Genomic DNA, 12,623 nt, shown 5'->3' on the forward strand with positions numbered 1-12,623 from the left:
GACAGGATGTAGTACAGAGTACAGGTGATAATTCTCCATTTGACAGGATGTAGTACAGAGTACAGGTGATAATTCTCCATTTGACAGGATGTGATACAGAGTACAGGTAATATTCTCCATTTGACAGGATGTAGTACAGAGTACAGGTGATGATTCTCCATTTGACAGGATGTAGTACAGAGTACAGGTGATGATTCTCCATTTGACAGGATGTAGTACAGAGTACAGGTGATATTCTCCATTTGACAGGATGTGATACAGAGTACAGGTAATATTCTCCATTTGACAGGATGTAGTACAGAGTACAGGTGATGATTCTCCATTTGACAGGATGTAGTACAGAGTACAGGTGATGATTCTCCATTTGACAGGATGTAGTACAGAGTACAGGTGATAATTCTCCATTTGACAGGATGTAGTACAGAGTACAGGTGATGATTCTCCATTTGACAGGATGTAGTACAGAGTACAGGTGATAATTCTCCATTTGACAGGATGTGATACAGAGTACAGGTGATGATTCTCCATTTGACAGGATGTGATACAGAGTACAGGTGATATTCTCCATTTGACAGGATGTAGTACAGAGTACAGGTGATGATTCTCCATTTGACAGGATGTAGTACAGAGTACAGGTGATAATTCTCCATTTGACAGGATGTAGTACAGAGTACAGGTGATGATTCTCCATTTGACAGGATGTAGTACAGAGTACAGGTGATAATTCTCCATTTGACAGGATGTAGTACAGAGTACAGGTGATAATTCTCCATTTGACAGGATGTAGTACAGAGTACAGGTGATAATTCTCCATTTGACAGGATGTAGTACAGAGAACAGGTGATAATTCTCCATTTGACAGGATGTGATATTTTATTCCAGTCTTACGAACAGGGATCACTTATTGTTGTTGTGTCACTTGGGTTGTTGAATTAAGAGTTAATTTAATTATTTTTTTATGTTTGATTATACTTTGAACATGCTGTAGATTTGAGGTCAACAACTTCTGCAACATGGGTGGTGGATATCTCTTAATTGATGGTGAGATGTTTTAATAATGTTTTATGATGACAACAGTTGTGTATGTATCTGTAACTTTGCATCATTTCACTAATTTTGTTCTCATCTTTAGATGTGACGAGCACTGAGAAGAAGACAAACAGAATCTTTGTCTTGATGTTGATTCTCTGTCTTCACTTTGGACTGGTGAAACAGGTACACTAAGAAAAATATAACCTCACACTTAATATTTCATTGACCTAGTTTAGTTTATTTACCCTGATTATAATACATTATTTCAAATCAGGAAATCAAGTTGAGTAAACCAAAAGCCATTAAAATATTCATTCATAGAACCTTACATTTAACACCAGCAGGGTTCATTTAAAAAAAAAAGTTGAACATGTACTCCTTTTACAGAGACATAAGAAGAGAAGATAGTGTCCCACTACTGTTGTTTCTAACCAGAAAAGAGAGTTCTTAAATGTTATGGGCAATGCCTGTGAATAGTCTTCATGTTGTTTTGACTACGCCCTGAGCTATGCAGAAAAAACTATTGTGGATCATATCTTCGGCATCCTGCTTCAGGACTTGGGCGGTGGCTTTATGTTGTACTTTCATTGTGCACATTGACATAAAACAACAGACCAACACACTCGTTTTTAATACTCGTTTTCCTCACATTTAGCCTCACAAACAGGAAACTGTGTCCAATAAGGGATTGGTAAACAACTCATCACCCAAGTAGGAACCTGTTAGGTCTGTATCAGGAGAATGTCACTAAAGAATGTTACTGTTATAGAACAAGATTTTCCCACTGGACATGGCACCTGATTCCGTTGATGACATATACGATGGCTGCAGAGACGAAGCCTTTCAGAGGGTGGATGACTACTACCTCCCACATGAGAAAAACACCACCACTAACTTCAGAAGAGCCTGGGACATAGCAGAGAAACATGCATCCATTCCAACAGATGGTCTGCAGAAAGTGCATTCCGTCTCTATGTATTTGTACACAAATAACCAACCCCAACCTCCTTCTGAATCCATCTACATAGACTTCAACAAAGCAGTTAGACAAGGCAGGTATGGTTATGGAACATCATTCCAGTACCATTCCCTGCACTTCTATCTGACTGACGCCATGCAGATTCTCAAACAAAGTCAAACAACATGTTGGACCACCTACCGTAGAACCAATGTAACTTTTGATCAGGATGTTGTCAACAAAGAAATGCGCTTTGGTTATTTTGTCTCAAGTTCTTTACATAAGACTTTATACGATTTTGGAGACACATCCTGCTTTGAGATCAACACATGTTTTGGTGTTGACTTGACATATTACTCTGCCTATGCAAACGAGGGGGAAGTTTTGATTCCTCCCTATGAGGTATTCAAAGTGACCAACATCCAGACAAAGTCAGCAGTCAGTAACCTGTGGTGTGAAGTCGTCTACACTCTAAAGAGCACTGGGAAATGGAAGAGTGACCTGAATTGTAAAGCAATAGATACAGGCTACTGCTACATGAAGCTACTAACTATGTTCATTGTCACAATAGTGTTCATATATTTACAACACTAAAATAGTGATTTTGTCAGACAGTATAGGCAGCAGCTCTATAGAGATGAGATGATGACATGGAATGACATACTGAAGTCATAAAATAAAACCAATGTAACAGAAATATTTAATTAAAGTAATGTGAATAAATGTTGGTTAAAACGTATTAAGTGATAACAAGTAATGGTCAGTCACTACCATCATGGGACTTTTACTAAGAGTTTTATCATGTATTACATCATTTAACCTAACCTAATAATACAACTATTTTTTATTGTCAAACTGAAACCAAACCAACCTCAAAAAGCACTAATCGCTCAGCACTACCTCCTATCGTGGAACCAAAGTGTATTTTGATCAGTACAAAATATCAGTTTCGGTACCTTGACTTTGAGCACTATAGGCAAGAAAATAGGTAGAGATTCATTTGGAGCGACGTCCTGCTTTGAGATCACCACATGTTTTGGAGCTGACATATCACATTACTCTGTATTTACAGGAGAGAGAGAAGTCATAATTCCTCTCTATGAGGTATTCACAGTGACCAACATCCAGAAGAAGTCACCAGAGAATAAACTGTGGTGTGAAGTTGTCTACACACTAGTGGCCACTGTAGTTTGGAAGAATTGAACAGCTCATACAGGCAACATAATGCTCTTTAATTATGTTCTGTATAGTACTGATCATCCCATCACCAATGTACAACGGGAAGTCATCTGAAACAAAGATATCTTTCTCAGCTCTCAGGTGTAATGATCCTGTTAAATGGTTAATCCCGCATTACTTCCTCAGATTAAGAATACGATTATTTTTGTGAAATAAAAAATGTAATGTGATTTGTAATTTGATTATATTTTCAGCATGTGCCCTCCAGCTTTTGATAAATAAATAAAAACATTGAGCATGATTAAATCCCATGTCCTATGTATCCACTACCTGTACATCAATTATAAAGATATGAATTTCATCTCACTTCAAGAAAATGTGTCTGTTCTTAGGTCATAATTAGAATGAACTACAAATATATTTAGATTTAAGGAAAGATTCAATGATATAGACAAAGGTAACCTGAAGCTTCATTGACTGTGCAGTTGGGCATCAGATTGCTATAGCATATTGATGTGGTTAGCTGATTTATGTTCCATATCTATCCAGGAGTTGTGAGATCTGGCAGGCGACTTCAATGTAGTCAGCGGGGTTGGACCTCATTAGCGGGGTTGGATGAGGGATGGGAAGGGACTCAGTTACCAAGAAGCTTTCAGCAGCCATCATGTTGACTAGCAGAGACAACAGAGGTCATAGGGTGGCAGTGAACTGTCATAACTACCTACTGACTAAACGGGTTCTTTTGACAACTGTTTGCACTGAACTCAGCCTGATGATGACTGTGTCACACCTTCAAGACAGCCTCAGCCTTGATAGCAGGGGGTTTCTGAGGTGGGAAGACCACAAAAGTTACCTTGTTAGTGGGAAAGATATAAACAGAAGTCAGAAGTCACTCTGATGATTGACTGATGACTGGTATCGTTCCACATGTTATCAAATTAATAATATTTCATTAAATATTTAAATGGACAATAAGGATATTCTATTACATTCTATTGTGTGTACTTGTGTGTTCGTGCGCGCCTGGGGCTTTAGTGTTTGTGGTTTGAAGGGCACACTACTGTGTGTGCACAAATAACTAACCCAAACCCATCTACCTACACTATATTTGAACAAAGATAACTAATCCAAACGCAGCAACTTAGACTGTGTTAGAACACAGATAGCTAACCGAAACCCATCTACCTAGACAGCATTAGAACACATAACTAAACCCATCTACCTAGACTGTATGGGAATACAGATAACTAAACCCATCTACCTAGACTGTATTAGAACACATAACTAAACCCATCTACCTAGACTGTATTAGAACACATAACTAATACCATCTACCTAGACTGTATTAGAACACATAACTAAACCCACTTACCTAGACTGTATTAGAACACATAACTAAACTCATCTACCTAGACTGTATTGGAATAAAGATAACTAACCCAAACCCATCTACCTAGACTGTATTGGAATAAAGATAACTAAACTCATCTACCTAGACTGTATTGGAATAAAGATAACTAACCCAAACCCATCTACCTAGACTGTATTAGAACACATAACTAATACCATCTACCTAGAATGTTTTAGAAAACATAAAAAACACCCTCTTTCCTAGACTGTATTAGAACACACAACTAAACCCATCTACCTAGACTGTATTAGAACACATAACTAAACCCATCTACCTAGACTGTATTAGAACACATAACTAAACCCATCTACCTAGACTGTATGGGAATACAGATAACTAAACCCATCTACCTAGACTGTATTAGAACACATAACTAATACCATCTACCTAGACTGTATTAGAACACATAACTAAACCCATCTACCTAGACTGTATGGGAATACAGATAACTAAACCCATCTACCTAGACTGTATTAGAACACATAACTAAACCCATCTACCTAGACTGTATTAGAACACATAACTAATACCATCTACCTAGACTGTATTAGAACACATAACTAAACCCATCTACCTAGACTGTATGGGAATACAGATAACTAAACCCATCTACCTAGACTGTATTAGAACACATAACTAAACCCATCTACCTAGACTGTATTAGAACACATAACTAATACCATCTACCTAGACTGTATTAGAACACATAACTAAACCCACTTACCTAGACTGTATTAGAACACATAACTAAACTCATCTACCTAGACTGTATTGGAATAAAGATAACTAACCCAAACCCATCTACCTAGACTGTATTGGAATAAAGATAACTAAACTCATCTACCTAGACTGTATTGGAATAAAGATAACTAACCCAAACCCATCTACCTAGACTGTATTAGAACACATAACTAATACCATCTACCTAGAATGTTTTAGAAAACATAAAAAACACCCTCTTTCCTAGACTGTATTAGAACACACAACTAAACCCATCTACCTAGACTGTATTAGAACACATAACTAAACCCATCTACCTAGACTGTATTAGAACACATAACTAAACCCATCTACCTAGACTGTATGGGAATACAGATAACTAAACCCATCTACCTAGACTGTATTAGAACACATAACTAATACCATCTACCTAGACTGTATTAGAACACATAACTAAACCCACTTACCTAGACTGTATTAGAACACATAACTAAACTCATCTACCTAGACTGTATTGGAATAAAGATAACTAACCCAAACCCATCTACCTAGACTGTATTGGAATAAAGATAACTAAACCCATCTACCTAGACTGTATTGGAATAAAGATAACTAACCCAAACCCATCTACCTAGACTGTATTAGAACACATAACTAATACCATCTACCTAGAATGTTTTAGAAAACATAAAAAACGCCCTCTTTCCTAGACTGTATTAGAACACACAACTAAACCCATCTACCTAGACTGTATTAGAACACACAACTAAACCCATCTACCTAGACTGTATTAGAACACACAACTTAACCCGTCTACCTAGACTGTATTTTAACACAAATAACTAACCCAAACCCATCTACCTTTACTATATTTTAACACAGATAACTAACCTAAACCCATCTACCTAGACTGTATTAGAAGACATAACTAAACCCATCTATCTAGACTGTATTAGAACACACCACTAAACCCATCTATCTAGACTGTATTAGAACACATAACTAAACCCATCTATCTAGACTGTATTAGAACACAGATAACTAACCTAAACCCATCTACCTAGACTGTATTTGAAGGCAGATAACTAACCCAAACCCATCTACCTAGACTGTATTAGAACACATAACTAAACTCATCTACCTAGACTGTATTAGAACCCATAACTAAACCCATCTACCTAGACTGTATTAGAACACATAACTTAACCCATCTACCTAGACTGTATTAGAACACATAACTAAACCCATTTACCTAGACTGTATTAGAACACAAAACTTAACTCATCTATCTAGACTGTATTGGAACACAAACTTAACTCATCTACCTAGACTGTATTAGAACACATAACTAAACTAATCTACCTAGACTGTATTAGAACACATAACTAATACCATCTACCTAGATTGTATTAGAACCCATAACTAAACCCATTTACCTAGACTGTATTAGAACACATAACTAAACCCATTTACCTAGACTGTATTAGAACACATAACTAAACTCATCTATCTAGACTGTATTAGAGCACATAACTAATACCATCTACCTAGACTGTATTAGAACACATAACTAAACTCATCTACCTAGACTGTATTAGAACACATAACTAAACACATCTACCTAGACTGTATTAGAACACATAACTAAACTCATCTACCTAGACTGTATTAGAACACATAAGTAAACTTATCTACCTAGACTGTATTAGAACACAAAGCTAAACTCATCTACCTAGACTGTATTAGAACACATAACTAAACTCATCTATCTAGACTGTATTAGAACACAAAGCTAAACTCATCTACCTAGACTGTATTAGAACACATAACTAAACTCATCTATCTAGACTGTATTAGAACACAAAACTAAACTCATCTACCTAGACTGTATTAGAACACATAACTAAACCCATCTATCTAGACTATATTAGAACACGTGACTAAACTCATCTACCTAGACTGTATTAGAACACATAACTAAACCCATCTACCTAGACTGTATTAGAACACATAACTAAACCCATCTATCTAGACTGTATTAGAACACATAACTAAACTCATCTATCTAGACTGTATTTGTCATGTATTGTCATGTTGTGTCTTTCTGTCCTTTCCTTTCACCCTGTCTCCCTCTGCTGGTCGTATTAGGTTACCTTTTCTCCCCCGCTTTCCCCCAGCTGTTCCTTGTCTCCTCTTGACTACCTCGTCACCCCTTCTCCCACCTGTTCCCCTTTTCCCTCTGATTAGTCCCCTACATCTCTCTCTGTTTTTGTTCCTGTCCTTGTCGGATTCTTGTTTGTTGTGTTTCATGCCTGAGCCAGACTATCGTCATGTTTGCTGTAACCTTGTCCTGTCCTGTCGGAATCTGCCGGTCTATCTGAGCCTACCTATGTTTGGTTATTAAAGAAGCTCTGTTTAAGTTAGTTCGCTTTTGGGTCCTCATTCACTCACCGTAACAGAAGAATCCGACCAAGAATGGACCCAGCGACTTCGGATCCTCTCCACTCTGCCGTCGAGATCCAGGGAGCGATGCTAGGCAGACACGAGCAGGAATTGTCTGCTGCTCGACATGCCGTTGAGACCCTGGCCACCCAAGTCTCCAACCTCACAGAACAGGTTCACCATCTCCGCCTCGATCCACCGGCCACTTCCAGGGCTTTCGAATCTCCGGAGCCCAGAATCAATAACCCGCCGTGTTACTCTGGGGAGCCCACTGAATGCCGCTCGTTCCTCACCCAGTGTGATATTGTGTTTTCTCTCCAGCCCAACACTTACTCCAGGAGCACTGCTCGTGTCGCCTACGTCATATCTCTCCTTATTGGACGGGCTCGTGAGTGGGGCACGGCAATCTGGGAGGCAAGGGCTGAGTGTACTAACCAGTATCAGGACTTTAAGGAGGAGATGATACGGGTTTTTGATCGATCTGTTTTTGGGGAGGAGGCTTCCAGGGCCCTGTCTTCCCTATGTCAAGGTAATCGATCCATAACAGACTACTCTATTGAGTTTCGCACTCTTGCTGCCTCCAGTGGCTGGAACGAGCCGGCTTTGCTCGCTCATTTTCTGGAGGGTCTCCGCGCAGAGGTAAAGGATGAGATTCTCTCCCGGGAGGTCCCTTCCAGCGTGGATTCCCTGATTGAACTCGCTATTCGCATTGAGCGACGGGTTGATCTTCGTCACCGAGCTCGTGGAAAGGAGCTCGCGTTCTCCGTTGCCCCCCTCTCCGCATCACTACCATCTTCCTCTGCCGGCTCGGGAGCTGAGCCTATGCAGCTGGGAGGTATCCGCATCTCGACTAAGGAGAGAGACGGAGAATCACCAACCGCCTCTGTCTCTATTGCGGTTCTGCTGGTCATTTTGTCACTTCATGTCCAGTAAAAGCCAGAGCTCATCAGTAAGCGGAGGGCTACTGGTGAGCGCTACTACTCCTGTCTCTCCTTCAAGATCCTGCACTACCTTGTCGGTCCATCTACGCTGGACCGGTTCGTCAGCTTCCTGCAGTGCCTTAATAGACTCTGGGGCGGAGGGTTGTTTTATGGACGAGACCTGGGCTCGGGAACATGACATTCCTCTCAGACAGTTAAGGGAGTCCACGGCCTTGTTCGCCCTGGATGGTAGTCCTCTCCCCAGGATTCAGCGTGAGACGCTACCTTTAACCCTCACTGTTTCTGGTAATCATAGCGAAACCATTTCTTTTTTGATTTTTCGTTCACCTTTTACACCTGTTGTTTTGGGCCATCCCTGGCTAGTTTGTCATAATCCTTCCATTAATTGGTCTAGTAATTCTATCCTCTCCTGGAACGTCTCTTGTCATGTGAAATGTTTAATGTCTGCTATCCCTCCTGTTTCCTCTGTCTCTTCTTCACAGGAGGAGCCTGGTGATTTGACAGGGGTGCCGGAGGAATATCACGATCTGCGCACGGTGTTCAGTCGGTCCAGGGCCACCTCTCTTCCTCCACACCGGTCGTATGATTGTAGTATTGATCTCCTTCCGGGAACCACTCCCCCCCGGGGTAGACTATACTCTCTGTCGGCTCCCGAACGTAAGGCTCTCGAGGATTATTTGTCTGTAGCTCTTGACGCCGGTACCATAGTCCCCTCCTCCTCTCCCGCCGGAGCGGGGTTTTTTTTTGTCAAGAAGAAGGACGGGTCTCTGCGCCCCTGCATAGATTATCGAGGGCTGAATGACATAACAGTTAAGAATCGTTATCCGCTTCCTCTTATGTCTTCAGCCTTCGAGATCCTGCAGGGAGCCAGGTTTTTCACTAAGTTGGACCTTCGTAACGCTTACCATCTCGTGCGCATCAGGGAGGGGGACGAGTGGAAGACGGCGTTTAACACTCCGTTAGGGCACTTTGAATACCGGGTTCTTCCTTTCGGCCTCGCTAACGCTCCAGCTGTCTTTCAGGCATTAGTCAATGATGTCCTGAGAGACATGCTGAACATCTTTGTTTTCGTTTACCTTGACGATATCCTGATTTTTTCACCGTCACTCCAGATTCATCTTCAGCACGTTCGACGTGTCCTCCAGCGCCTTTTAGAGAATTGTCTTTTTGTGAAGGCTGAGAAGTGCACTTTTCATGCCTCCTCCGTCACATTTCTCGGTTCTGTTATTTCCGCTGAAGGCATTAAGATGGATCCCGCTAAGGTCCAAGCTGTCATTGATTGGCCCGCCCCTAAGTCACGCGTCGAGCTGCAGCGCTTTCTCGGCTTCGCGAACTTCTATCGTCGTTTCATCCGTAATTTCGGTCAGGTGGCAGCTCCTCTCACAGCCCTTACTTCTGTCAAGACGTGCTTTAAGTGGTCCGTTTCTGCCCAGGGAGCTTTTGATCTCCTCAAGAATCGTTTTACATCCGCTCCTATCCTTGTTACACCTGACGTCTCTAGACAGTTCGTTGTCGAGGTTGACGCGGCAGAGGTGGGCGTGGGAGCCATTCTTTCTCAGCGCTCCCTCTCTGACGACAAGGTCCACCCATGCGCGTATTTTTCTCATCGCCTGTCGCCGTCGGAACGTAACTATGATGTGGGAAACCGCGAACTGCTCGCCATCCGGTTAGCCCTAGGCGAATGGCGACAGTGGTTGGAGGGGGCGACCGTTCCTTTTGTCGTTTGGACTGACCATAGGAACCTTGAGTACATCCGTTCTGCCAAACGACTTAATGCGCGTCAGGCGCGTTGGGCGCTGTTTTTCGCTCGTTTCGAGTTCGTGATTTCTTATCGTCCGGGCTCTAAGAACACCAAGCCTGATGCTTTATCTCGTCTCTTCAGTTCTTCAGTAGCCTCCACTGACCCCGAGGGGATTCTCCCTGAGGGGCGTGTTGTCGGGTTGACTGTCTGGGGAATTGAGAGGCAGGTAAAGCAAGCGCTCACTCACACTCCGTCGCCGCGCGCTTGTCCTAGGAACCTTCTTTTCGTTCCCGTTCCTACTCGTCTGGCCGTTCTTCAGTGGGCTCACTCTGCCAAGTTAGCCGGCCACCCTGGCGTTCGGGGTACGCTTGCTTCCATTCGCCAGCGTTTTTGGTGGTCCACCCGGGAGCATGACACGCGTCGTTTCGTGGCTGCTTGTTCGGTCTGCGCGCAGACTAAGTCCGGTAACTCCCCTCCTGCCGGCCGTCTCAGGCCGCTTCCCATTCCCTCTCGACCGTGGTCTCACATCGCCTTAGATTTTGTCACCGGACTGCCTTCGTCAGCGGGGAAGACTGTTATTCTTACGGTTGTCGATAGGTTCTCTAAGGCGGCTCATTTCATTCCCCTTGCTAAGCTTCCTTCTGCTAAAGAGACGGCACAAATCATCATCGAGAATGTTTTCAGAATTCATGGCCTTCCGTCAGACGTCGTTTCGGACAGAGGTCCGCAATTCACGTCTCAATTTTGGAGGGAGTTTTGCCGTTTGATTGGGGCTTCCGTCAGTCTCTCTTCCGGCTTTCACCCCCAGTCTAACGGTCAAGCAGAACGGGCCAATCAGACTATTGGTCGCATCTTACGCAGTCTTTCTTTTCGCAACCCTGCGTCTTGGTCAGAACAGCTCCCCTGGGCAGAATACGCCCACAACTCGCTTCCTTCGTCTGCGACCGGGCTATCTCCTTTTCAGAGTAGCCTCGGGTACCAGCCTCCGCTGTTCTCATCTCAGTTCGCCGAGTCCAGCGTCCCCTCCGCTCAGGCTTTTGTCCAACGTTGCGAGCGCACCTGGAAGAGGGTCAGGTCTGCACTTTGCCGTTATAGGACGCAGACTGTGAGGGCTGCTAATAAGCGTAGAACTAAGAGTCCTAGATATTGTCGCGGTCAGAGAGTTTGGCTCTCCACTCAGAACCTTCCCCTTAAGACGGCTTCTCGCAAGTTGACCCCGCGGTTCATTGGTCCGTTCCGTATTTCTCGGGTCATTAATCCTGTCGCAGTTCGACTTCTTCTTCCGCGATACCTTCGTCGCGTCCACCCGGTCTTCCATGTCTCCTGTATTAAGCCCGTTCTTCGCGCCCCCGCTCGTCTTCCCCCCCCCCCCCCCATCCTTGTCGAGGGCGCACCCATCTACAGGGTCCGCAGGATTTTGGACATGCGTCCTCGGGGCCGTGGTCACCAGTACCTCGTTGATTGGGAGGGGTACGGTCCTGAGGAGAGGAGTTGGGTTCCCTCTCGGGACGTGCTGGACCGTGCGCTGATCGAGGATTTCCTCCGTTGCCGCCAGGTTTCCTCCTCGAGTGCGCCAGGAGGCGCTCGGTGAGTGGGGGGGTACTGTCATGTATTGTCATGTTGTGTCTTTCTGTCCTTTCCTTTCACCCTGTCTCCCTCTGCTGGTCGTATTAGGTTACCTTTTCTCCCCCGCTTTCCCCCAGCTGTTCCTTGTCTCCTCTTGACTACCTCGTCACCCCTTCTCCCACCTGTTCCCCTTTTCCCTCTGATTAGTCCCCTACATCTCTCTCTGTTTTTGTTCCTGTCCTTGTCGGATTCTTGTTTGTTGTGTTTCATGCCTGAGCCAGACTATCGTCATGTTTGCTGTAACCTTGTCCTGTCCTGTCGGAATCTGCCGGTCTATCTGAGCCTACCTATGTTTGGTTATTAAAGAAGCTCTGTTTAAGTTAGTTCGCTTTTGGGTCCTCATTCACTCACCGTAACAGTATTAGAACACATAACTAAACTCCTCTACCTAGACTGTATTAGAACACATAACTTAACTCATCTACCTAGACTGTATTAGAAACCATAACTAAACTCATCTACCTAGACTGTATTAGAACACATAACTAAACTCATCTACCTGGACTGTATTAGAACACATAACTAAACTCATCTATCTAGACTGTATTAGAACACATAACTAAACTCATCTAC

The 12,623-nt window shown here is 43.1% G+C and overlaps 1 protein-coding gene across 1 annotated transcript in view; it reads left to right on the forward strand.

Moving 5' to 3' along the window:
- The window catches only part of LOC139402867 (ecto-ADP-ribosyltransferase 5-like), a gene marked incomplete at its 3' end in the record, with an annotated part of 2,772 nt that extends 274 nt beyond the window's left edge, over positions 1 to 2,498 (forward strand). Inside the window, exons 2-4 of the mRNA XM_071146762.1 lie at positions 989 to 1,041; positions 1,133 to 1,215; positions 1,802 to 2,498. Of these exons, the coding sequence (XP_071002863.1) occupies positions 1,014 to 1,041; positions 1,133 to 1,215; positions 1,802 to 2,498 (808 nt within the window). The remainder of the gene's footprint in view (positions 1 to 988; positions 1,042 to 1,132; positions 1,216 to 1,801) is intronic.
- Between the last annotated feature and the right edge of the window lie 10,125 nt (positions 2,499 to 12,623).

This window comes from Oncorhynchus clarkii, unplaced genomic scaffold, assembly GCF_045791955.1.
Source record: "Oncorhynchus clarkii lewisi isolate Uvic-CL-2024 unplaced genomic scaffold, UVic_Ocla_1.0 unplaced_contig_2102_pilon_pilon, whole genome shotgun sequence".
NCBI lineage: Eukaryota > Metazoa > Chordata > Actinopteri > Salmoniformes > Salmonidae > Oncorhynchus > Oncorhynchus clarkii.